A 26483-nucleotide genomic window follows, 5' to 3' on the forward strand; every position below is an offset into this window, starting at 1 on the left:
CAAGTGTAGCCATTGGATTCACACCAATAAATATATTTACGCCATATCTTATGGTAAATCTTTCTAGTAACAGGCTTGTGAGCCTGAATCATGATCTCAATGACCGACTCCGTAAAACCACGCTTAGACAGAATTAAGCGTTCAATCTCCAAGCAGTCAGCTTTAGAGAAACGAGATTTGGATGAAGGAAGGGACCCTGAATCAGGAGGTCTTTCCTCAGAGGTAGTCTCCAAGGTGGGAGAGATGACATCTCCACTAGGTCTGCAAACCAGATCCTGCGAAACCACACAGGGGCTATTAGAATCACTGACGCCCTCTCCTGTTTGATACGAGCAATGACTCATGGAAGGAGAGCAAACGGAGGAAACAGGTATGCCAACCTGAAAACCCAAGAAACCGCCAGAGCATCTATCAGAATGGCCTGCGGATCTCTTGACCTTGAACTGTACCTTGGAAGCTTGGTGTTCTGGACTCTATAAGATCTAACTCCGGCACCCCCCATTTGAGGACTAAGCTGAAAAACACCTCCGGATGGAGATCCCACTCCCCGGGATGAAAAGTCTGTCTGCTCAGAAAATCCGTTTTCCAGTTGTCTACTCCTGGAATGTTAATGGCAGATAGACAGCAATTGTGGGTCTCTGCCCACTGAAGAATCCGAGTAACCTCGTTCATGGCTAAGGAACTCAGAGTTCCTCCCTGGTGATTGATGTAAGCCAAAGAGGTTATGTTGTCTGACTGGAACCTGATAAACTGGGCTGAGGACAACAGAGGACAAGCCAATAGAGCACTGTAAATTGCCCTCAACTCCAAGATGTTGATGGGAAGAGCAGATGCTTCCCGAGTCTAAAGGCCCTGTGCTTTTAACGAGTTCCAGACTGCTCCCCAGCCCAGCAGGCTGGCGTCCTTGGTTACCCAGGAAGGTCTCTAAAACCATGTGCCCTGAGACAGATGTTCCTGAGAAATCCACCATGGGAGAGAATCCCTTGACGATTGATCTAACTCTATTCTCTGAGATAGATCCGCATGGTCGCCATTCCATTGTCTGACCATGCACAACTGCAGTGCTCTCAAATGGAATCGAGCAAAAGGAATGATGTCCATGGAAGCCACCATCAGACCGATTACCTCCATACAGTGAGCCACTGAAGGATGAGCAGTAGCCTAAAGAGAAAGGAAAGAGGAAATGATTTTGTTTTTCCTGACCTCTGTCAGAAAATTCTTCATCAATAGAGAATCTATTATGGTCCCTAAGAACACTACTCTTGTAGCAGGGCAAAGGGAGCTTTTTTCACATTCCATCTGGGGGAACGAAGAAAAGATAACAATATCTCTGTGTGAGATTTTGCTTGTTGAAAAGATGGTGCCTTAAACAATATGTACTCCAGGTAAGGTGCAACAGCAGTTTCACGAGAACGGATCACTGCCAAAAGAGCCCCCAGAACCTTTGAAAAAAATTCTGGGAGCCATGGCTAGACCAAATGGAAGGGCCACGAACTGGAAATGTTTGTCCAGAAAGGCAAATCTCAGGAATCTGTGATGGTCCCTGTGAATAGGAACATGAAGATATGCATCCTTTAGGTCTATGGTTGTCATGAACTGACCCTCTTGTACTAAAGGAAGAATGGAGGGTATAGTCTCCATCTTGAAAGATGGAACTTTGAGAAACTGGTTTAGACACTTCAAGTCTAGAATGGGACGGAAAATTCCCTCTGTTTTGGGAACCACAAATAAGTTGGAGTAGAACCCAAGACCCTGTTCCTGCACTGGAACTGGAACTATCACTCCCAGGGAGGAAAGATGTTGTATACATTTCAAGAACGCCTCTCTCTTTAGCTAATCTGCAGATAATCTTGAGAGAAGGAATCTGCCTCTGGGAGGAAAAGTCTTGTATTCCAATTTGTAACTCTGGGATACTATGTCCACAGTCCAGGGATCTGGGACATCTCGTATCGGCTTGAGAGAACTAAGAAAGTCTGGCCCCCACATGATCTGATCCCGGATCGGGTGCAAACCCTTCATGCTGATTTGGAATCATCTGCGGGTTTCTTTGATTGTTTCCCCTTGTTCCAAGACTGATTGGGTTTCCAAGAAGACTTAGATTGTTCCTGCTTGGAAGAAGAAGGGGAAGGCTTTCCTCTGAAGTTACGAAAGGAACGAAAATTACTCTGACGTCTTTTAGGACTATTCTTCTTATCTTGAGGTAGAAAAGACCCTTTCCCACCCGTAATATCAGAGATAATTTCTGCCAAACCGGGTCCAAACAAGGTTATGCCCTTGTAAGGAATCGCCAGAAGCGTGACTTTAAAGGAAACGTCCCCAGACCAGGATTTCAAACATAACACCCTTTTTTAGCTCCTAGTCTAACAACCTGTAAAATGGCATCTGAAATAAAGGAATTGGCCAATTTAAGAGCTTTAATCCTATCCTGAATTTCATCCAAGGAAGTCTCTGCTTGAAGAGAATCAGACAAGGCGTCGAACCAATAAGATGCCGCACTAGTCACGGTAGCAATACACACCGCAGGTTTCCATGGAGACCTTGATGAACATAAATCTTTTTCAAATAAGCCTCCAGCTTCTTGTCCATCAGATCCTTAAAAGAGCAGCTATCCTCAAAAGGAATAGTGGTTCTCTTAGCCAGAGTGGAAATGGCCCCTTCAACTTTGGGTACAGTATACTAAGGGTCTTTAATGGAGTCCTCGACAGTAGACATTTTCTTAAAAATGGGATACAGGGAAAAAGATACCTGGTTTCTCCCATTCCTGTGAGATAATCTCCCTAGCATGGTTCGGCACAGGAAAAACCTCCAAAGTGGAAGGTTCATCAAAGAAACTATTAAGTTTACTAGATTTCTTAGGAGTGACAACGAAAGGGGTATCTGAGTCATCTATAGTAGATAAAACCTCCTTTAACAACACACGAATGTGTTCAATCTTAAATCTGAAGGATAGAACCTCAGTCTCAGAAGAAGGAATTATACTGTTCGAATCTGAGATTTCACCCTCAGAAAGTCCAGATGTATCTTCCTCATCAGATTTATGAGAATGGGGCAACTTGGGAAGCAGAACTGAGGACAGGCACCTTACTTTCTGAATTTCTAGATTTCCTCTTGCGTTTTGCCTGAAATCTGGGAATGGCAGCTAATGCCGCAGATACCGCTGAAGATACCTGGACAGCAATTTATGCTTTTAAATAAACTCCACTAGGAGTTATAGAGGAACCGCAGGGCACTGCATGTGACGCAATTGAGGCTTGGGACGTAGCAGGAGAAAACTGAGGTATTATTTTTAACAGCATCATCCTAAGAAACATTAGGCTCAAAAAGTTTAACTTTATTTTGCAAGGTTTTCTTGAGACATGAAGAACAAAATTGCATAGGAGCTGCAATTTGTGCATCTAAACATAATAAGCATGAATTCCTGAGAGCAGGCTCTTGCTCCATATCAGACATGCTGTGAAACAGTAAATAAACTTGTACAGATAAGTTTCAAAGATTTTGATATTCAATTAAAATAAGCCAAAAAAAAAATACACTTTAAATGTTATCCCAAATTAGGATCAATCCCCAGCTAAAATTATGTGAGAAAAGTTAAGAAAATATTTAATAAACATCAAATAAACTTCTAAATTACCCCTCAGGCAACCCCACACCACAATTACTGAGGTACCTTACCGCTACCAATTAAGACCGGATAACCCATACATGGAGAAAAACAACTTTTTCCTCAGAAAAGTAAAGCCGGTCATGTGACCGCAGCTACTGAGCTCAAATTACTGCTGCGACACAGCACCGGACAGTTTAAAATGTTGCATTGTTTTATTTTAAAGCAAAGGGGAAATTAATAAACTGCTGAAATAGAAAATTCAGCCTCACTTTCAGTTTAAACTTGAATTGTTTTATCAAGTAAATATGTGTCAGACACCAGGGCATTTGGTGTCATAAAGTGATTCTATCTCTTTTGCATAAAACAATGCTATTCTAAAAAAAAACAAATTGAGGTTAAGTAGAGTAGGGGTCATTGTGGTGGGCTTGTGGCGGTTAAGGGGTAAATAAGTATATTAATTAGGCTCAGTGCTATATTTCAAAGGGATCCTTTACTATATATTGTCAATGTCAGTGCTGATGCTGCTTCAATACCCACTGAGATGTATTGAAAACCGTCTCTCTGAGATGCTACCGTTAAACGATGATGTCGGCAGCTTGGCATATTTTGTCGGCTTGTTCCACATTGTGGCGGATCCCTTGGAATATTTTGCCACTTTCGATCATCTGAGCCTTAATGAGAAGTATAACTTAAGAATAATGAAGGGCTTAGGTTATTTTACATTAATTTGCATCAATGTCTGAGAGATATTTTGGAGGAAGTGTGAGAATGTATGAGGAAATCACTTGAATAAATATGCAGGGCAGCTATAAGATTGTACCCAGTTTTGAATACTTAAATGCTCATTGTGAAAAAAAACCTTTAAATAACATTTGAATGTGACCCATCACCAGTTATAATATATAAAGTGGCTGACTTTATCTTAGAGATAACTATAATATTAGGAATGTTGATATGTTTATTCCAACAACCCCAATGTTAATTGTGGATACCAGTCTCATATGACCTCAGTTTCTTAGCACAGAACAAATGAAATGTGAACCGACCATGCCTGCCTCATTTACTAGGTAGACCATAATTAAAATAGCTTTAATCTTATCCTGGCCCTGGCATATCTTATGGTGAAAGTACAGTCTCACCTTTTACAGTTTAGGGGACATATAAAGTGAAACATTTTACAGCTATCCCTTAACTGGCAATATACTAAACGGGCATTAAAGCTAAAATTCTAACTTATTTTTTTTTCTCCCCCCCTGGCTATAATTTATATGAATTTTCTATTAAATTTCTTAATTTAGAAAACATTTTCCTTCCGTATGAATCTAGAAGGAACTGAATAAGCCAGCTTTCAATTACACAAGGCACAACACATATAATATGAAAGCTAGGAATAAGTCCGAATTTGAATGGCCCAGACAAATTTAAATTCAAGAAAATTAATTTATAAATAGATATATACAGTATATGTACAAAAATCCAAAAAAGAGACAGTAAGGTCAAAATTAAATTTTAAGAATTAAGAATAGACAATGCAATTTTAAAATACTTTCCATTTTTCTTCTATTATCCAATCTGCTTTGTTGAAACGCATACCTAGGCAGGTGCAAGAGCAGCAATGCACTACTGGGAGCTAGCTGCTGATTGGTGGCTGCACATATATGCCTTTTGTCATTGGCTCACCCTAAGGCTCTCCTTTATGAAGCTGTTAAAGTAGCTTTGGGGCAGTTTTGGTGCATTTTTAACCCTTTGAGTGCTAAGCACTTTCCCACCTGGATGCTAAGGTGATTGAAGGTTTTTTTTTTATTTAAATTTTTGTAATTTTTATTTCATTTTAACTTTTAAATATTTTTTTTCAGATCCCCAAGACTTACACAGTTGGAAAGGTTGAGCGATTACCTTTCCAACGGTGGGTCTTGGGGGTCTGTAGCTGCTTAGATGCCTGAGATACAGGCTTCTAAGCAGCATGCCCCCTTTCCCTATACTTTGTATTGTCAATTGTTAAAAAAGTTGCGCGGTGACGTCATCACGTCATTGCGCGTGACGTCACCACGCAAAACGTGAAGCCCCGGCGATGCCTGTCATTATGCAGGCCCAATTGCCGGGGTAGGAGTGGGTGGGTGCCCCCAGATCTCCCTCAAGGTGGGAAAGTGCTAGTGACGGCTCTGAACCGTCATTAGCACCAGAGTGGGAAACTCTGCGACGGCTCAGAGTCGTCATTAGCACTCAAGGGGTTAAGAAGCATTTCATAATGTGTCTGCATCCTCAGAGGATGTGAATGTCAAACAGCCCAGACTTGTTCGTCAGTCTGGCCTAGAGCTTCCAAATGCGTGCAGATAGGTTCTCTTGATGAGGACCTCGTCCACGCAGATCTTCATAAATAGGGGGCCAATGTCTTCAGCTATTTCCCAGAAGCGCGCTGCTGTACTTTCAATAAAGAGAATGAAGCATATTTGATAATAGAAATGAAAAGTTTCAGAAATGAAAGGCATATACAGTATAATAATAAAATGGTGTTATTGATGAGAACCCTCCATTGTTTTATTATTGTATGTGTCTGCCCCGTGCCGTGATTAAAGTCGCACAGCTCATGCTTTACCAAGCTGTTCCTGAGCAAGAGACAGCCAATAATTGCAGACTACCTCTACTGATTGGCTCAACGATCCTGTCCTGCTCATTACTGACAATGCATTGTGGGTCACAAGCAGGACTTTAACTATGTGTTTAAGCATTTTGCCAGGTTTAACCCTGTTTAGCAATAGGAATGTGTTTAATAATAAAATCCTCTTATGATATAGAGCATTTTATTATTACAGTTATGTACCTTTTATGCCACTTAATTGGAGCAATGCTGGAGGTCCAAACTGATCTGTAAAGGCCTCAAGTAAATGCTACAGCTTTAGTTGCAAACTCTTATATTCCTCTGGTTGCAGCAATGAGCCATTAAGATGAGATTAAGAATGGTTGAGCAGACAAACTGAACATTTAATAAGCAATGTGGTAGAGCCAGGCCAACAGCAACACCAGCACAAAGGTTAGTAGCGCATAGAACTGACTGGGCGTACCCTGTGTGAGCTAGGGGTAGCACGAAGAGAAGGGGAAGAGGAGGAAGAGGAAGTAGGGTTTACAGCATCGGAAGACAGGAAGTTTTCAGCAGAATTTACAGTCATGTGATACACGTGCTCAAAGTTGCTCGGAGAGGAGATCAGGCTGGAGTGACGACTGAGGGGGGATGTATAAGGGGACCTAGGCTAATAGAAAGACAGGAAAAGCATGTAATGAATTCAATGAATAAGGCCTGCTTCTGCCAGATAATCACACAACTCCAGTTCTGCTTACAAACAAAAAACTCTATGTCTTTTTTATATTATAAAAACTGCTGAATTTCTATGCCTGAGAATGAAACTGATTTGGCTACAGGTATTTTAGTTTTGCCTGTTCCCTTTATACAGTACGGAACCACGGGGCAAGACAAAGATAAAAGGCAAAGATCATAACCTAGATAGGTTGTTTATTTTGTGCTCTAATTTGCATATTGCATTGTTGCCACAGGGGCAAGTAACATTTGCAGCATATGTGCCCCGGAAAAAGGGTTTATCCAAAAATGCATTTAAACTATTGGAAAGATTGATACACAGAATACAGTGGTTTGGGAACTTGTCTTCAATCAACAACTCTGCAAGCAATTCCCAACACTACAATGCTTAGCGATGCACCTTTTCTATTGCACACGCCTTTTGTTTTACTCTAAACCATTTCGTTTATCCGTTAAAGGTACTCTTCCAATTAATCATGGATGTTTCTCTCTGAAAGGGAAAGTTAACACATTCAAATATTGTGGCTCTCATGTAAATTATACACTGATAATGTGTATGTAATCAGCGCCATAGTTCCCAAAACACCCATTTATCTTAGTTTTTGATCCCCCATATGTACTGTTGAATAACCACCACTGACAGTCTATCTGCACTAACCTTTTTTTCAAACTATAAAATGGAAGCCGTACAGTCAATCAGACCATATCTCCTGCTACATACTCCCTTCTTCTGCTACTGGCGCTAATGACAATGTATGATGGGTAGTGCATGTGCAGCTGCGGTGAATTAAACAAGCTTTGTTATTGATATTTACTGTTTCAGTGACAAGGGTACTTTTTAGAGTCAGATTTCCAGAGGCTTTAAAAAGCATTCTCTCCCATTGCACATGATCAATAGACTCAGGAGCAGATGTGCAGAAGCCGCTGCCTTTGAATCGGGCGAGTGGTATGGCTTCTGACTGGTTGTTCCATTTTCAGTTAAACGAAAACTAATAAATTAATGTATCTCCTTATATTTATTGCTCAAAGGGTTTGTCTTCCCACTTTGATATTATATTCTGATTTCTGTATGTCTGTTTTCTTCCTGCATAGCTGTCCTTTGATCTAATTACAACTTCATTTTATTAAAGTAAATAGCCAATTTTCCTTTGATTATATAAGACATAAAGATAGCTGGGCTCATACATACATATGGCGATTAAACCTCTAAAGTTTCATTTTAGCATTCTAGTCATGGTGCTTGACTTGATCAATGAGAGTAGTTGAGATGGTGGAAAACGAAATTTATGCTTACCCGATACATTTTTTTCTTTCTTGAAACGGTGTGTCCACGGATCATCATCAATTACTGTTGGGAATATCACTCCTGGCCAGCAGGAGGAGGCAAAGAGCACCACAGCAAAGCTGTTAAATATCACTCCCTTACCCACAATCCCCCAGTCATTCGACCAAAGGGAAAGGAGAGAAATGAAGTAACACAAGGTGCAGAAGTGCCTGAGGTTTATATAAAAAGAAACTGTCATACAGGGCGGGTCGTGGACTCACCGTGTCAAATAAATAAATTTATCAGGTAAGCATGAATTTAGTTTTTTTTCTAATGACACGGGAGTCCACGGGTCATCATCAATTACTGTTGGGCACCAATACCCAAGCCAGAGGACACAGATGATAAGGGAGGGACAAGACAGGAACCTAAACAGAAGGCACCACTGCTTGAAGAACCTTTCTCCCAAAAGAAGCCTCAGCTGAGGCAAAAGTTTAGAATTGATAGAATTTGGAAAAAGTGTGCAAAGATGACCAAGTTGCAGCCTTGCAAATCTGTTCCACAGAAGCTTCATTTTTGAAGGCCCAGGAAGAAGAAACAGCCCTTGAGGATGTTGATTTTCCACAGAAGCTTCATTTTTGAAGGCCCAGGAAGAAGAAACAGCCCTTGAGGATGTGATTTTCTCAGGAGGTTGCTGTCCAGCAGTTTCATATGCCAAGGGAAAGTGAAGTAGCCGTAGCTTTCTGACCCTTGCGTTTTCCAGAAAAGCAAAAAAAAAATGCAGAAGACTGACGAAAGTCCTTAGTTGCCTGCAAATAAAATTTTAGCGCTCGCACAACATCCAGATTATGTAACAAGCGTTCTTTGTAAGAAGAAGGATTAGGACACAAAGAAGGTACAACGATTTCCTGATTAATATTCTTGACCAAAACAACCTTGGGCAGGAAACCAAGCTTAGTACGCAGAACCACCGTATCAGAGTGAAATATAAGATAAGTGGAATCACACTGTAAAGCAGAGAGTTCAGAAACTGTCCGAGCAAAGAAAATAGCAACAAGAAACAAAACTTTCCAAGATAACATCTTACTATCTAAAGAATGCATAGGCTCAAACGGAGCCTGTTGTAAAACTTTAAGAACAAGGTTAAAACTCCATGGAGGAGTAACAGGTTTAAACACAGGCCGAATTCTAACCAAGGCCTGAACAAAACGATTGCATGTCTGGCACATCCGCCAAGCGCTTATGTAACAAAATAGACAATACCGAAATCTGACCCTTTAGAGTACATGCCGACAAACCCTTTTCCAGACCATCCTGGAGAAAGGACAAAATCCTAGGAATCCTAACTCTATTCCAAGAGTATCCTTTGGATTCACACCAATACAAGTATTTACGCCAGATCTTATGGTTCCACTAGGTCTGCATACCAAATCCTGCAAGGCCACGCCGGGGCTATGAGAATTACAGACACCCTCTCCTGCTTGATTCGAGCAATGACTCTTGGAAGGAGAGGGAAAGGAGGAAACAGGTATGCTAGACTGAAGTTTCAAGAAACTGCCAGAGCATCGATCAGAAATGCCTGCAGATCTCTTGACCTCGAGCCGTATCTCGGAAGTTTGGCATTCTGACAAGAAGCCATGAGATCCAACTCCGGCTTCCCCCACTTGAGGGTCAAGCTGGAAAACACATCCGAATGAAGTTTCCACTCCCCAGGATGAAAAGTCTGTCTGCTCAGAAAATCCGCTTCCCAATTGTCCACTCCTGGGATGTGCATCGCAGAAAGATAGCAGTTGTGGGTCTCCTCGCACTGAATAATTCGGGCCTCCTCTGTCATGGCCAAGGAACTCCGAGTTCTCCCTGGTGGTTGATGTAGGCCACCGAGGTTATGTTGTCTGACTGGAATCTGATAAACTGGGCTAAGGCTAACTGAGGCCAACTCAGAAGAGCACTGAAGATTGCTTTCAGCTCCAAGGGCAGGACTGACTCCTCCTGGGTCCATAAGCCCTGAGCCTTCAACGAGTCCCATACTCCTCCCCAACCTAGAAGGCTGGCATCCATGGTCACAATCAACCAGGTGGGTCTGCAGAAGCAAGTACCCTGGGAGAGATGATCCTGAGAAAGCCACCACGGAAGAGAGTCTATTGACGCCTGATCTAGATCTACATGCGGAGACAGGTCTGTATAGTCCCAGTTTCATTGTCTGAGCATGCATAACTGCAGAGGTCTGAGATGGAACCGAGCAAACGGAATGATGTCCATGGAAGCCGCCCTCAGACTGATTACCTCCGTACATTGAGCCAATGACGGCCATGGAGTGGACTGAAGGGCAAAAAAAAGAGTAAAAAAATCTTTCTTTTTCTGGCCTCCGTCAGAAAAATCTTCATTAACAGGGAGTCTATTATAGTCCCCAAAAATTTGACCCTTGTAGCTGGAACCAGAGAACTTTTTTCCAGATTCACCTTCCATCCGTGGGATCGAAGAAAAGACAACAAGATCTCCGTATGAGATTCTGCTTGTTGAAAAGATGGGGCCTGAACCAGAATGTTGTCCAGATAAGGTGCCACTGCAATGCCCCGAGATCGAAGCACAGCTAAAAGAGCCCCCAGAACCTTTGAAAAAAATCTTGGAGTTGTGGCAAGGCCGAATGGAAGGGCCACAAACTGGAATAATTGTCCAAAAAGGCGAATCTCAGAAACTTGTGATGGTCCCTATGAATGGGAACATGAAGGTATACATCCTTTAGATCTATGGTTGTCATGAACTGACTCTCTTGTACCAAGGGAAGAATGGAGCGTATAGTCTCCATCTTGAAGGATGGCACTCTTAGAAACTTGTTTAAACATTTTAGATCTAGGATTGGTCGAAAAGTTTCCTCCTTTTTGGGAACTACGAACAGATTTGAGTAAAATCCCAGACCCCTTTCCTGAAAGGGAACTGGAACTATTACCACCAGGGCGGCAAGGTCCTTGACACAATGTAAGGAGAAACCTGCCTCTGGGAGGAAAAGATTTGAAGTGTATTTTGTATCCCTGGGAGACAATGTCCACCGCCCAGGGATCCGGTACATCTCCTATCCAAGGCTGGGAAAAAATAGAGAGTCTGCCCCCTACAAGATCTGGGGCCAACCCTTCATGCTGACTTGGAATCAGCTGAAGGCTTTTTAGATTGCTTTCCCTTATTGCAGGACTGGTTGGGCTTCCAGGAAGGCTTGGTTTGATCTTGCTTGGAGGAAGGGGAGGAAGACTTGCCTTTAAAGTTACGAAAGGAACAAAAATTACTCTGACGTCCTTTCTGCTTATTCTTTTTATCTTGAGGTAGAAAAGAACCCTCCCCTCCAGTAATATCTGAGATAATTTCTGCTAAACCAGGTCCAAACAAGGTCTTACCCTTGTAAGGAATAGCCATGAGCTTAGATTTAGATGAAACATCCTCAGACCAGGACTTCAACCACAAGGCCCAGCGGGCTAGGACCGCAAAACCAGAAATTTTGGCTCCCAGTTTAATAACCTGTAAGGAAGCATCTGTAATGAAGAAATTGGCTAACTTGAGAGCCTTAATCCTGTCCTGGATCTTATCAAAAGGGGTATCCATCTGAAGATATTCAGATAACGCATCAGAGCAGTAAGCCGCAGCGCTGGTAACAGTGGCGATACACACCACAGGTTGCCATTGTAGACCTTGGTGGACATACATCTTTTTTAGTAAAGCCTCCAATTTTTTATCCATTGGATCTTTAAAAGAACAACTATCCTCTATGGGAAATGCAGTCCTCTTGGCTAAAGTGGAGATCGCTCCTTCTACCTTAGAAACCGCCTGCCACGACTCCTTAATAGAATCCGCTTTAGGAAATATCTTCTTAAAAATAGGAGATGGAGAAAAGGGAATACCAGGTCTTTCCCATTCTCGAGCAATAATCTCTGCAGCACGGTCAGGAACCAGAAAAACCTCCAATGCGGAGGGAACATCAAAGTATTTCTTCAATTTACTAAACTTTTTAGGATTGACTACGATAGTTGTGTCGGAGTGGTCCAAAGTAGCCAAAACCTCCTTAAGTAATAAGTGAAGGTGTTCTAGCTTAAATCTGAAGGATGCCACTTCAGCATCAGAAGAAGGAATTACACTGTCTGAGTCTGAGATTTCTCCCTCAGATGCTACCGACATGTCTTCTTCCTCAGGCTTATGGGAAGGAACACTCTGGATAGTCAGAACTTGATCAGAAACCTTACTAACTGTTTCCTTAAATTTCCAATTAACGCCTTCCCTGCAACATGGGGAAAGCTGACAAGGCCTCAGATACCGCAAGGAATACCTGGGAAGCAATGTCTTGTAGAGAAAATCCTACAGGATTGCAAGAGGAAACACAGGACACTGTATGTGGAGACTGAAAAAGTTGGGACGCTTGAGGAGAAAGCTGCGGCATATCTGCAACAGAAGACACCTGAACAGTATTTGCCTGGGATAATGGTGGCTCATGGTCAAATATTTTATCTCTATAACTTAAAGTTCTCTCAGTTCATGAGGAACAAAAAGGAACTGGGGGTTCCACCTGAGCATCAAAACATAACTGACAAGCAGCAACTTCGCCTGGGATAATGGTTTGAAAAGCCTCTTGATCCATCTTATGTAATAAATAAGGAAAAAGTGTAAAAATGTTTTATGTTTCTATCCCATTCCTTAGTAACAATTTCTGAAAACCTTTTAGGTATTGGAAAAACATCAGTGTAAACAGGCACTGCATAGTATTTATCCAATCTACACAATTTCTCTGGCACTATAATGGTGTCACAGTCATCCAGAGTAGCTAAAACCTCCCTGAGCAACACGCAGAGGTGTTCAAGCTTAAATTTAAACATATCATAATGACATATCAGAATCAGGTTGAAGCATCTTCCCTGAGTCAGAAAAATCACCCACAGAAAGAAGCTCTCCTGCCTCAGCTTCTGCATATTGTGAGGGGATATCAGACATAGCTACTAAAGCGTCAGAGTGCTCTGTATTTTTTCTAGCCCCAGAGCTGTCTCGCTTTCCTTGTAACCCTGGTAGTTTGGACAATACCGCTGTAAGGGTATGATCCATAACTGCCGCCATGTCTTGTAAAGTAAACGCCATGGGCGCGCTAGATGTACTTGGCGCCTCTTGAGCGGGAGTCCCTTGAGCGGGAGTCAAGGTTCTGACACGTGGGGCGAGTTAGTCGGCATAACTTCCCCCTTGTCAGTTTCCTCTGGTGATAAATCTTTTAAAGACAGAATATGATCTTTATAACTTAAAGTGAAGGTAAAGTTGTAAGCTTTTAAATACATAAATTCATTACTTATTATTAGCATAATCTGATCGCTAAATTATACTTTCTATTACTTTTAAAATTATCAATGTACATACATTTATCTAAACGCTATGGTTTTGATGGCGACTCCTCCCTCTCTCTAGTTCCTGCTTTGTTGGTCTGTGGCGTATAGAGCGGTCCCACCCGCTCTATTACGTCTCTCAAAATCGTGTGCACGATGATCGGATCAGATGCTCTGATCAACCACGCCTGCGCAAATCGGGGATTCAACTGTACTGCGCATGCGAGGCCATTATGCAAAAGAGAAACGGGAGCGCGCAAGGGATTTAATATAAATAATAAAGAATAGCGCAGAATAGCGCATGCGCAGAGATTAAGGAGGCATGCGCAGAGATAAAGGAGGCGGGTGATATGGAGTGACGGCCGCCTAACGGCCAGATCATTAATTGGATAACAGAAACACGTGATATAGCCAAAACACAAACTAAACAAAAACGGGCTGAATTTGTGTACCAGCAGTAATTGATTTAAAACGCTAATAACTCGAATTACACTCAAATTTAGAAGGTTTGATGAATGAAAGTCATACTGATTTTAAACAAAGAATGACAAACTGGATCAGCATCAAGGCAAGTTTACCTTCACTTTAAAGTAAAATCAGTACATTTGGTACACATTCTAAGAGGGGGTTCCACAATGACTTCTAAACATAATGAACAAGGAGTTTCCTCTATGTCAGACATGTTTAAACAGACTAGCAAAGAGACCAGCAAGCTTGGAAAACACTTTGATAAATGTAAACAAGCAAAAAATAAAAACGGTACTGTGCCTTTAAGAGAAACAAATTTTGTCAGAAATTGAAAAACAGTGATAAAAAGCAGTAAATCTTACGAATTTTTTACAGTGTGTATAATAGACTAACAGAGCATTGCACCCACTTGCAAATGGATGATTAACCCCTTAGTTTCAAAACCGGATCAAAAAAACGATATAAACATTTTTCAACAGTCACAACAAACTGCCACAGCTCTGCTGTGGCCCTACCTGCCCATATAATGACTTTGAAAGGCACAAAAACCCTTTAGAGAGGTCCTAAGTGTTCAGGGGACTCCTTCATGGAAACTGGATGTCTCAAGCTGCAAAATCTAATGCGCATTTAGGCGCGAAAATAGGCCCCTCCCAACCTGTATTCACAGTGAGAGGGCCTAGCAAAACTATCCCTAGGCAAAATCTAGCCAACCATGTGGAAAAAACTGGGCCCCAATAAAGTTTTATCACCAATATGTATAAAAAAATGTTTAAACACTTCCAGCAAACGTTTTATTTTTCAGTAATGTGAGAAAGAAATAAGAATATTACCTTTTACAGCAAGCATGATACTAGTCGTTATTAAATCACTGTAATCAGGCTTACCTTAAATAAATCCGGTATTAACAGCATTTTCTAGCATATTCATTTCTCTAGAAAAATTTAAACTGCACATACCTCATAGCAGGAGACCCTGCACGCCATTCCCCCAGCTGAAGTTACCTCTCTCTTCAGTTATGTGTGAGAACAGCAATGGATCTTAGTTACAACCTGCTAAGATCATCAAAAACCACAGGCAGACTCTTCTTCTACTTTCTGCCTGAGGCTAAAATAGTACAACTCCGGTACCATTTGAAAAACATAATTTATGCTTACCTGATAAATTTATTTCTCTTGTAGTGTATCCAGTCCACGGATCATCCATTACTTGTGGGATATTCTCCTTCCCAACAGGAAGTTGCAAGAGGATCACCCACAGCAGAGCTGCTATATAGCTCCTCCCCTCACTGCCATATCCAGTCATTCGACCGAAACAAGACGAGAAAGGAGAAACCATAGGGTGCAGTGGTGACTGTAGTTTAATTAAAATTTAAACCTGCCTTAAAAGGACAGGGCGGGCCGTGGACTGGATACACTACAAGAGAAATACATTTATCAGGTAAGCATAAATTATGTTTTCTCTTGTTAAGTGTATCCAGTCTACGGATCATCCATTACTTGTGGGATACCAATACCAAAGCTAAAGTACACGGATGATGGGAGGGACAAGGCAGGAACTTAAACGGAAGGAACCACTGCCTGTAGAACCTTTCTCCCAACAACAGCCTCCGAAGAAGCAAAAGTGTCAAATTTGTAAAATTTTGAAAAGGTGTGAAGCGAAGACCAAGTCGCAGCCTTGCAAATCTGTTCAACAGAGGCCTCATTTTTAAAGGCCCAGGTGGAAGCCACAGCTCTAGTAGAATGAGCTGTAATCCTTTCAGGGGGCTGCTGTCCAGCAGTCTCATAGGCTAAGCGTATTATGCTCCGAAGCCAAAAGGAGAGAGAGGTTGTCGAAGCTTTTTGACCTCTCCTCTGTCCAGAGTAAACGACAAACAGGGCAGATGTTTGACGAAAAACTTTAGTAGCCTGTAAGTAAAACTTCAAGGCACGGACTACATCCAGATTATGCAAAAGACGTTCCTTCTTTGAAGAAGGATTAGGACACAATGATGGAACAACAATCTCTTGATTGATATTCCTGTTAGAAACCACCTTAGGTAAAAACCCAGGTTTGGTACGCAGAACTACCTTGTCTGAATGAAAAATCAGATAAGGAGAATCACAATGTAAGGCAGATAACTCAGAGACTCTTCGAGCCGAGGAAATAGCCATCAAAAACAGAACTTTCCAAGATAAAAGTTTAATATCAATGGAATGAAGGGGTTCAAACGGAACTCCCTGAAGAACTTTAAGAACCAAGTTTAAGCTCCATGGGGGAGCAACAGTTTTAAACACAGGCTTAATCCTAACCAAAGCCTGACAAAATGCCTGGACGTCTGGAACTTCTGCCAGACGCTTGTGCAAAAGAATAGAAAGAGCAGAGATCTGTCCTTTTAAAGAACTAGCTGATAAGCCTTTGTCCAAACCCTCTTGGAGAAAGGACAATATCCTAGGAATCCTAACCTTACTCCATGAGTAACTCTTGGATTTACACCAATAAAGATATTTACGCCATATCTTATGGTAGATTTTCCTGGTGACAGGCTTCCGAGCCTGTATTAAGGTATCAATGACTGACTCGGAGAAGCCACGCCTTGATAGAATCAAGCGTTCAATCTCCATGCAGTCAGTCTCAGAGAAATTAGATTTGGATGATTGAAAGGACCTTGTATTAGAAGGTCCTGCCTCAGAGGCAGAGTCCATGGTGGAAGAGAGGACATGTCCACTAGGTCTGCATACCAGGTCCTGCGTGGCCACGCAGGCGCTATCAGAATCACCAATGCTCTCTCCTGTTTGATTTTGGCAATCAGTCGAGGGAGCAGAGGAAACGGTGGAAACACATAGGCCAGGTTGAAGAACCAAGGAGCTGCTAGAGCATCTATCAGCGTTGCTCCCGGGTCCCTGGACCTGGATCCGTAACAAGGAAGCTTGGCGTTCTGGCGAGATGCCATGAGATCCAGTTCTGGTTTGCCCCAACGATGGACCAGTTGATCAAACACCTCCGGATGGAGTTCCCACTCCCCCGGATGAAAAGTCTGACGACTTAGAAAATTCGCCTCCCAGTTCTCTACGCCTGGGATGTGGATTGCTGACAGGTGGCAAGAGTGAGACTCTGCCCAGCGAATTATCTTTGAGACTTCTAACATCGCTAGGGAACTCCTGGTTCCCCCTTGATGGTTGATGTAAGCCACAGTCGTGATGTTGTCCGACTGAAATCTGATGAACCTCAGTGTTGCTAACTGAGGCCAAGCTAGAAGAGCATTGAATATTGCTCTTAACTCCAGAATATTTATTGGGAGGAGTTTCTCCTAGTGAGTCCACGATCCCTGAGCCTTCAGGGAGTTCCAGACTGCGCCCCAACCTAGAAGGCTGGCATCTGTTGTTACAATCGTCCAATCTGGCCTGCGAAAGGTCATACCCTTGGACAGATGGACCCGAGAAAGCCACCAGAGAAGAGAATCTCTGGTCTCTTGATCCAGATTTAGTAGAGGGGACAAATCTGAGTAATCCCCATTCCACTGACTTAGCATGCATAATTGCAGCGGTCTGAGATGCAGGTGCGCAAATGGCACTATGTCCATTGCCGCTACCATTAAGCCAATTACTTCCATGCACTGAGCCACTGACGGGCGTGGAATGGAATGAAGGACACGGCAAGCATTTAGAAGTTTTGATAACCTGGACTCCGTCAGGTAAATTTTCATCTCTACAGAATCTATAAAAGTCCCTAGGAAGGAGACTCTTGTGAGTGGTGATAGAGAACTCTTTTACACGTTCACTTTCCACCCATGCGACCTCAGAAATGCCAGAACTATCTCTGTATGAGACTTGGCAATTTGAAAGCTTGACGCCTGTATCAGGATGTCGTCTAGATACGGAGCCACCGCTATGCCTCGCGGTCTTAGAACCGCCAGAAGTGAGCCCAGAACCTTTGTAAAAATTCTCGGGGCAGTGGCCAACCCGAAGGGAAGAGCTACAAATTGGTAATGCCTGTCTAGAAAGGCAAACCTTAGGAACCGATGATGATCTTTGTGAATCGGTATGTGAAGGTAGGCATCCTTTAAGTCCACTGTGGTCATGTACTGACCCTCTTGGATCATGGGTAGGATGGTCCGAATAGTTTCCATTTTGAATAATGGAACTCTGAGGAATTTGTTTAAGATCTTTAGATCCAAGATTGGTCTGAAGGTTCCCTCTTTCTTGGGAACCACAAACAGATTTGAATAAAATCCCTGTCCTTGTTCCGTCCGCGGAACTGGATGGATCACTCCCATTACTAGGAGGTCTTGCACACAGCTTAGGAATGCCTCTTTCTTTATCTGGTTTGCTGATAACCTTGAAAGATAAAATCTCCCTTGTGGAGGAGAAGCTTTGAAGTCCAGAAGATATCCTTGAGATATGATCTCCAACGCCCAGGGATCGTGAACATCTCTTGCCCACGCCTGGGCGAAGAGAGAAAGTCTGCCCCCCACTAGATCCGTTTCCGGATAGGGGGCCGTTCCTTCATGCTGTCTTGGGGGCAGCAGCAGGCTTTCTGGCCTGCTTGCCCTTGTTCCAGGACTGGTTAGGTTTCCAGGCCTGTCTGGAATGAGCAACAGTTCCCTCTTGTTTTGAAGCGGAGGAAGTTGATGCTGCTCCTGCCTTGAAATTTCGAAAGGCACGAAAATTAGACTGTTTGGCCTTTGATTTGGCCCTGTCCTGAGGAAGGGTATGACCCTTGCCTCCAGTAATGTCAGCAATAATTTCCTTCAAGCCAGGCCCGAATAAGGTCTGCCCCTTGAATGGAATGTTGAGTAATTTAGACTTTGAAGTCATGTCAGCTGACCAGGATTTAAGCCATAGCGCCCTACGCGCCTGGATGGCGAATCCGGAATTCTTAGCTGTTAGTTTAGTCAAATGAACAATGGCATCAGAAACAAATGAGTTAGCTAGCTTAAGCGTTCTAAGCTTGTCAATAATTTCATTCAATGGAGCTGTCTGGATGGCCTCTTCCAGGGCCTCAAACCAGAATGCCGCCGCAGCAGTGACAGGCGCAATGCATGCAAGGGGCTGTAAAATAAAACCTTGTTGAATAAACATTTTCTTAAGGTAACCCTCCAATTTTTTATCCATTGGATCTGAAAAAGCACAACTGTCCTCAACCGGGATAGTGGTACGCTTTGCTAAAGTAGAAACTGCTCCCTCCACCTTAGGGACTGTCTGCCATAAGTCCCGTGTAGTGGCGTCTATTGGAAACATTTTTCTAAATATAGGAGGTGGGGAAAAGGGCACACCGGGTCTATCCCACTCCTTGCTAATAATTTCTGTAAGCCTTTTAGGTATAGGAAAAACGTCAGTACACACCGGCACCGCATAGTATCTATCCAGCCCACACAATTTCTCTGGAATTGCAACTGTGTTAGTCATTCAGAGCAGCTAATACCTCCCCAAGCAATACACGGAGGTTCTCAAGCTTAAATTTAAAATTAGAAATCTCTGAATCAGGTTTCCCCGAGTCAGAGATGTCACCCACAGACTGAAGCTCTCCGTCCTCATGTTCTGCATACTGTGACGCAGTATCAGACATGGCTCTAACAGCATTTGCGCGCTCTGTATTTCTCCTAACCCCAGAGCTATCGCGCTTGCCTCTTAATTCAGGCAATCTAGATAATACCTCTGACAGGGTATTATTCATGATTGCAGCCATGTCCTGCAAGGTAATCGCTATGGGCGTCCCTGATGTAATTGGCGCCATATTAGCGTGCGTCCCCTGAGCGGGAGGCGAAGGGTCTGACACGTGGGGAGAGTTAGTCGGCATAACTTCCCCCTCGACAGAACCCTCTGGTGATAATTCTTTTATATATAAAGACTGATCTTTACTGTTTAAGGTGAAATCAATACATTTAGTACACATTCTCCTATGGGGCTCCACCATGGCTTTCAAACATAATGAACAAGTAGGTTCCTCTGTGTCAGACATGTTTAAACAGAATAGCAATGAAACTAGCAAGCTTGGAAAACACTTTAAAACAAGTTTACAAGCAATATAAAAAAACGTTACTGCGCCTTTAAGAAACACAAATTTTCCCAAATTTTGAAATAACAGTGAAAAAATGCAGTTACACTAACGAAATTTTTACAGTGTATGTAATAAGTTAGCAGAGCATTGCACCCACTTGCAAATGGATGATTAACCCCTTAATACCAAAAACGGAATAACAAATGACAAAAACGTTTTTTAAACAGTCACAACAACTGCCACAGCTCTACTGTGGCTTTTTACCTCCCTCAATACGACTTTTGAAGCCTTTTGAGCCCGTCAGAGAAGTCCTGGATCATGCAGGAAGAAACTGGATGTCTGTGTCTGTAATTTTTGCTGTGCAAAAAAACGCCAAAATAGGCCCCTCCCACTCATATTACAACAGTGGGAAGCCTCAGGGAACTGTTTCTAGGCAAAATTCAAGCCAGCCATGTGGAAAAAACTAGGCCCCAATAAGTTTTATCACCAAACATATGTAAAAAACGATTAAACATGCCAGTTTTAAAATACACTTTTATAAGAGTATGTATCTCTATTAATAAGCCTGATACCAGTCGCTATCACTGCATTTAAGGCTTTACTTACATTACTTCGGTATCAGCAGCATTTTCTAGCAAATTCCATCCCTAGAAAAATATTTTAACTGCACATACCTTATTACAGGAAAACCTGCACGCTATTCCCCCTCTGAAGTTACCTCACTCCTCAGAATATGTGAGAACAGCAAAGGATCTTAGTTACTTCTGCTAAGATCATAGAAAACGCAGGCAGATTCTTCTTCTAAATACTGCCTGAGATAAACAGTACACTCCGGTACCATTTAAAAATAACAAACTTTTGATTGAAGAAATAAACTAAGTATAAAACACCACAGTCCTCTTACGACCTCCATCTTAGTTGAGAGTTGCAAGAGAATGACTGGATATGGCAGTGAGGGGAGGAGCTATATAGCAGCTCTGCTGTGGGTGATCCTCTTGCAACTTCCTGTTGGGAAGGAGAATATCCCACAAGTAATGGATGATCCGTGGACTGGATACACTTAACAAGAGAAATAACAAACTTTTGATTGAAGAAATAAACTAAGTATAAAACACCACAGTCCTCTTACGACCTCCATCTTAGTTGAGAGTTGCAAGAGAATGACTGGATATGGCAGTGAGGGGAGGAGCTATATAGCAGCTCTGCTGTGGGTGATCCTCTTGCAACTTCCTGTTGGGAAGGAGAATATCCCACAAGTAATGGATGATCCGTGGACTGGATACACTTAACAAGAGAAATAACAAACTTTTGATTGAAGATAAACTAAATAAAAACACCACATCTCTCTAGCTACTTCCTTTCTTGTCGAGAGCTGCAAGAGAATGACTGGTAGTGGCAGTTAGAGGAGGAGCTATATAGACAGCTCTGCTGTGGGTGATCCTCTTGCAGCTTCCTGTTGGAAAGGAGTATATCCCACAAGTAATGGATGATCCGTGGACTGGATACACCTTACAAGAGAAATAAAAAATAAATGTGTACTGTGTCTTTAAATAGAAATGTGTGTTAGAGCAACAAACCAAATAGACCTCAGGCTATCTACACACCTCAGTAGCTTTACTGAGGTGCCTACCTGTCCTGCAGCTCACAGAGTGACTTCTCTCACAGAAGAAACAATCCCCTTTTCAAATACAGAGCGGTTACAGAGCCCTAACTGCCGAAAAAAACGCCTTAGAACAGTAATCTCCATGACCAAAAGTTAAAGTATAAAAACTACTATAACACACTGAGCCACCATAAATCACCTCACAGTCTCAATGACCAAACTGCCTAAAAAGAAACCCCAAACATGAAGGTTTAATATTAAATAAGACAGCTTTTAGCTGTAACAAGTGCCAGCAATCTCCTTGCAAAAGAAAATTTAAATGGCATTTACCTGAAAGTGCTGTCCGGCAGCAGGAGAGCTCATCTGGTTTGAGAGGGTGCAGCACCTCACATGGACCTGAGAGAAAAACTGAGTAAACCTACTCAGGTTTTCTAGTTAGGGCAACAGATTCTTGAGAAAACACAGTGAGGAATGTACCTCAAGATCTCAAGTGCTCAAAAGCCACCACTGCCCTACTGAAGAGACTGATGTGGACTAGGCTAGACCCCAGAAAGTAACAGAGTAAGCTTACTCTGCTAAAAAAAAAAAAAAAAAAAAATCTTGATTGAAGAAAACTTCTCATCAGACACCTAAACTTCACCTCCTCCTTGCACTACAGGCAGAGAGAATGACTGGGGGATTATGGGTAGGGGAGTGATATTTAACAGCTTTGCTGTGGTGCTCTTTGCCTCCTCCTGCTGGCCAGGAGTGATATTCCCAACAGTAATTTATGATGATCTGTGGACTCACTGTGTCATTAGAAACAAAGGCACATGGCCCAGGAAACAATATCTGAACAAAAAATCTGATGAATTCAAGTATTTTCAATTTGTAACACATTTGGAACATTATTTTCATTAGTTTTTATTAGTATATTTTATTTGCCCCCTCATAAAAAAACATCAGGTACTTCAGTTAACAAAATAAACAACACAAGGTGCAGAGAGTAAAAATATCTTTGTTCTCCTATAATATTCTTCAGGATGGTTTAGAACTGATAACCAATTTGTTGACTATCCCATAAAAATTTTCCAAGAAGTATATGGTCAAAGTCAATATATATCCTGGTTTGCAAACAATGCTGATACATATACAATGTGGCAGAAACTGGTATATCACCAAATCATCTCTAATCTTACCATAGGCAAGTCTTTCAGGATCTGAATGCCATCTCCTGGCCCCATGTGTGCTATGTGGTTAAAATTTGTTGGGTTGGAAATTAGCTTATTTCTCATTTCCGGGTCTCGTAACATTTCCCTGTAAGAAAAATATATTCAGTGAAGAAGCTGTTCTGTTAGACTTCAAGGAGTAGATTTGTGGGATAAGTTGTATGGATTTCCCAACTGTGAGAAAAATAATACATTATATTTGTAAGAGCCTGGTAACAAAATGAGAATTTGGGCAAGTTGTGTTTAATTTAGAAATGGCTAACTGGCGACCTATGGGTCACCTAAGTTCCTCTGCACTCGTTTTTCACCGTCCACCCAGCAAAAAAGCAGAACTAAGAATGCGTTCAATAGTTTTTGTAACCTCAGGAAACCGCAAAACTAAAAATGTGTACTTGGGGGATTTCTGGTAAGTGGACAAACAAGGTAACCACAACTCAAAAGAGCCCTCTGGAGAGGAGAACAGCAGACAGAAGGTACCCTGAAACCTTACCTAAATTTGGTCCTGTGCCTTGGACATTTTTAGGAAATATATTATTATTTGTGTCTTTTTACCAATACATTTATGTCTGAAGTCTGCAAACTCACCTTCTTTGCTGCATCCGCTCTTCCTCTGGCACTCGAAAAGAGTAGCGTCGCTTGTTGTTGATATTTCTCACCATCTGTTTCCGGCTATTATCTGATGTTTCAGGAACAACCAGCTCATCCCCTTCTGTGCAGTCAGGGTAAGACAGAAAGCCAAATCAGTGTAACTGTATAAATGTAATTGTGCATTAAGTACAACAGTGTTTCTAAACTTTTTGTAGCAAGTACCCCCATGGCATAAATATTTTCTATAAGTAAATCATGTATATCCCAGAATGTGACAAACTGGTATCAGATATATTTTTGTTGTTTTTAGGAATTTTCTTTAAAAACACATAACACACATGTAGTTCTTACACAAGTAAACCAAGATATAATGAGGGAAGTATCACATGCACAGCTCAGGAACATTTGATTGAGGTGTAGTTTAGCACAGAACACTGGCACAGTTGATTAAGGTGTACTTTAGCACAGAACACTATAGTTGGCACATTTGATTAAGGTGTACTTTAGCACAGAACACTATAGCTGGCACATTTGATTAAGGTGTACTTTAGCACAGAACACAGAGCAATAGTTAAAGTCTGCGCTTGAGCAACAATGCATTTTAGCTCCTGAGCAAGGCATAGGCAGGGAGCCTACGTGCAAATTTGCAAAGCTGCCAATTAACATTGCAGGACTGAAAGTGTATTGCTGCTCCATAGCAGACTTTAACTATTGGTTTAGCCCCTTTGGGGAGTTTAAACACATAGAGGCACACAGCAATGAAATAGAAAAACTATCTTGTCCATTAGAGCACTTTACCACTATTACTTCCCTTTAATTGTACTCAATATATTGACCTCATGAAGGATAAAAGGCTCTACCAGGATCCCAACCTGAGACCCAGAAGATGTAATCAGTCTGCAGATTAATTGGCCAATAAACCAACCAAACCCTCTCACCTTGTTTTTCATTTCTGGTCTCAACAACATCTTTGATAACAAAAAATACCAATTGGCATATAATAATATACTACATGGCATGGGTGAAGGTGAACAAGATAATATAAAATAAAAATGATCTAAAAGAGCAACACTAATTTATATGATTGGGACAAGATAGGTACATTAGTGTCTGCAGTCATTTTCCATTAACTTACCAGCCATTTTATTTTTAAAATATATAAGTCGGATTGTCTCCAGTCCCAGAAGATTGAGAGAACCTTCTGAATTTAATGGACGTACCTAATAAAAGGAGACATGACAGGGAGAAGTGTCAAGTTGGCAACAATTACCCTGAGTATAACAGAAATAATAAACTCACATTGACCCACCTTCAACTTCAACAGAAATAATAAACACACATTAACCCACCTCCATTGTCTCACATCTGCACATTAAACCACCTTCATCATCTCACATCTGCACAATAACCCACCTCCATCATCTCACATCTAGACATTAACCACCTCCATCGTCTCAAATCTGCACATTAACCTACCTCCATCGTCTCACAACTGCACATTGACCCACCTCCATCTTCTCACATCTGCACATTAACCCACCTCCATCTTCTCACATCTGCACATTAACCTACCTCCATTGTCTCACATCTGCACAATGACCCACCTCCATCTTCTCACATCTGCACATTAACCTACCTCCATTGTCTCACATCTGCACATTGACCCACCTCCATCTTCTCACATCTGCACATTAACCCACCTCCATCTTCTCACATCTGCACATTAACCTACCTCCATTGTCTCACATCTGCACATTGAACCACCTCCATCTTCTCACATCTGCACATTGACCCACCTCCATCATCTCAAATCTGCACATTAACCCACCTCCATCGTCTCACATCTGCACATTAACCCACCTCCATCGTCTCACATCTGCACATTAACCCACCTCCATCATCTCACATTTGCACAATAACTTACAACCATCGTCTCACATCTGCACATTGACCCACCTCCATCTTCTCACATCTGCACATTAACTCACCTCCATCATCTTACATCTGTACATTAACCCACCGCCATCATCTCAAATCTGCACATTAACCCACCGCCATCATCACACATCTGCACATTAACCCACCGCCATCATCACACATCTGCACATTAACATACCTCCATCGTCTCACATCTGCACATTAACCCACCGCCATCATCACACATCTGCACATTAACCTACCTCCATCGTCTCACATCTGCACATTAACCCACCTCCATCATCTCACATCTGCACATTAACTCACCTCCATCATCTTACATCTGCACATTAACCCACCTCCATAATCTCACATCTGCACATTAACCCACCTCCATCTTCTCACATCTGCACATTAAATCACCTCCACGCCCTCTCTTTTATGGGCAATTCTTAAAGCTGTCCAGCACTACAAAATCTTAGACCCTCCTTTTTCCAGTATCTTCCCATTTAGTTTATTATAGAGAAATGAGCAGTTACATTTTCTTGTAACTGTAGTAATTTAACCCCGACTGCTAGAACTGCACTTTAAGCATTCTGTAGGAAAATGTGAAGGCTAAAAATATTGTATACCCATTATCTCTGCACAGCAATACGGTTTGAGAAAGCTATAAACATTTACATTTCCTTTGTTACCTTCTTAAGAGGAATTGTCTGAATCCACTCCATTGAATTCACGTCAAAAACATCGACTGCATTTTCACTGTACACTGAAAGGTACGGAGCATTATAGCCTGAAAATGAGAGCATCCACAGTAAAGATAAGGGGAAGGGAGATCAGACAATCAGGGATTCCACTGTACAAAGTACATAAACCAAACACCACACCATAATTATAAAACCAAGCAGGAAGCTTTCCTCAACAATTTCCCCAAACTGTGACAATAAAGCAGGGAGGATAAAAATCTTTTTTTTAAATGATTTAAATCAGATAATTTTTTTTATTTAAAGCAGTTTTTTTTAAATAAAATGCTTTTTGAGTTTTATATTTAAGATATATTGTACTCCAGGGATTGACAAACCCAGGAGCCAGTGGCTCCTAGAATGTTACCCCTGGTTTCCAACTTTTTGGGTTATTCTTCATATATCTATATACAAATAACACAGTATGGCTCCTAAAAGTATGTCTGGCTTCTAA

The 26483-nt window shown here is 41.8% G+C and overlaps 1 protein-coding gene across 1 annotated transcript in view; it reads right to left on the reverse strand.

Moving 5' to 3' along the window:
* Positions 1–26483, reverse strand: part of CDC42BPA (CDC42 binding protein kinase alpha) — a 643466-nt gene that overhangs the window by 24019 nt on the left and 592964 nt on the right. Inside the window, exons 31-35 of the mRNA XM_053712628.1 lie at positions 25982–26079; positions 24505–24589; positions 23367–23490; positions 22752–22869; positions 6667–6852 (exon numbers count right to left, since the gene is read on the reverse strand). Of these exons, the coding sequence (XP_053568603.1) occupies positions 6667–6852; positions 22752–22869; positions 23367–23490; positions 24505–24589; positions 25982–26079 (611 nt within the window). The remainder of the gene's footprint in view (positions 1–6666; positions 6853–22751; positions 22870–23366; positions 23491–24504; positions 24590–25981; positions 26080–26483) is intronic.

Source organism: Bombina bombina, chromosome 4 (genome assembly GCF_027579735.1).
Source record: "Bombina bombina isolate aBomBom1 chromosome 4, aBomBom1.pri, whole genome shotgun sequence".
Taxonomy (NCBI): domain Eukaryota; kingdom Metazoa; phylum Chordata; class Amphibia; order Anura; family Bombinatoridae; genus Bombina; species Bombina bombina.